General features: G+C 37.9%; 1 protein-coding gene across 1 annotated transcript; it reads left to right on the forward strand.

The window, feature by feature from the left end:
- Positions 1-610: 610 nt before the first annotated feature.
- LOC148128058 (olfactory receptor 10V1-like) lies at positions 611-1,246 on the forward strand (the record flags this gene model as incomplete). The annotated part of the gene is made up of 1 exon (XM_087927514.1): positions 611-1,246. A coding segment is annotated over exon 1 (636 nt), but the record flags the coding sequence as incomplete, so codon positions are not given.
- Between the last annotated feature and the right edge of the window lie 3 nt (positions 1,247-1,249).

Consider the following 1,249-nt stretch of genomic DNA (forward strand, 5'->3'; position numbering starts at 1 on the left):
TCCCCCAGGACTGCTTAAGAAGACTTCAGAACCAGAATCTGCAAAGAAAAGAAAGCAGAAGCTGATGTTATGTTTCTAAAAATAGAGGTAAGAAATGAAAATATCTCCTATTCAGTAACCCACACTTCATTATCCAAGGCTACATATGATAAAGTAATTGTATGTGCTTTGATTATTCCTAAAGCAAAACTTTTATAAATGGAATAAGCCAGGAAGCCAGTCCAATGCTACTAATTTAGCAATAAAAATAATTATTATTGCCCTCTTAATGCCTGATCAAAATGTTCTGCTTACCCAATAAAAGAAGAGTTATCTAAAATACATACCTGTGGAATCAAATTTACCTTTAAAATGTTTGCCATGTTACCTTGTCCCAGAAATAGTAGTTGGTGAAGTATTTAATAAAGAATGACTACCTCTCAGCCAACATAAAGTACAGCAGAATAGTCTAATATACGATAGATAGATAGATAGATAGATAGATAGATAGATAGAGATATTGGCACTTTAATTATCTCTTGATAAATTTCTTAAGTTCAACTTTAATTTCCAAAGATGTCATTTTCATACTTTTTTGTTGTTTCTCCTTTTAAGAGACTACAGGACTCAAATGAAGACTGAAAATCAGACTGTGAATCCACAATTTTATTTCCAACCATTTACAACCATCCCAGAGATGAAGTGGCTGATCTTCTGGACTTTTCTGATTCTCTACTTGCTCAGCCTAATTGGGAATGTGTCCGTTGCTTTCATCATTTGCACTGTAAGCTCTCTCCATACCCCAATGTATTTTTTCTTGGCTAACCTGGCATTTCTGGAGATCGCCTACTCTTGTACCATTGCCCCCTTAACTTTGGCTAATCTCGCTTCAGTGAGAAGGATCTCCATTTCTTTGAGTGGGTGTGGCACCCAACTTTTTTTGTTTACCTTGCTGGGGGGCTCAGATTGCGTCCTGCTGGCTATCATGGCCTATGATCGATATGTGGCAATATGCCACCCACTAAGCTACCCTCTCATTATGACCTGGAGAATGTGTATGAGTCTTATGGTTGGGACATGGGCCATGTGTGGGTTCTGTGCTTTATTGTGGAGTCTCCTCATACTGACTCTGACTTTCTGTGGCAATAATATGGCAATCAGAAAATTTTTCTGTGATTATCATGCTCTAATGAAAGTGGCATGTGGAGACACCCATGCCCAACAACTTGGCCTTTTTATTACAAGTGCTATTCTCTTGACTGTACCCTTC

The sequence above is a fragment of the Pseudonaja textilis genome, chromosome 1 (assembly GCF_049901715.1).
Source record: "Pseudonaja textilis isolate UNSWEBS1 chromosome 1, rPseTex1.2, whole genome shotgun sequence".
Taxonomy (NCBI): Eukaryota; Metazoa; Chordata; class Lepidosauria; order Squamata; family Elapidae; genus Pseudonaja; species Pseudonaja textilis.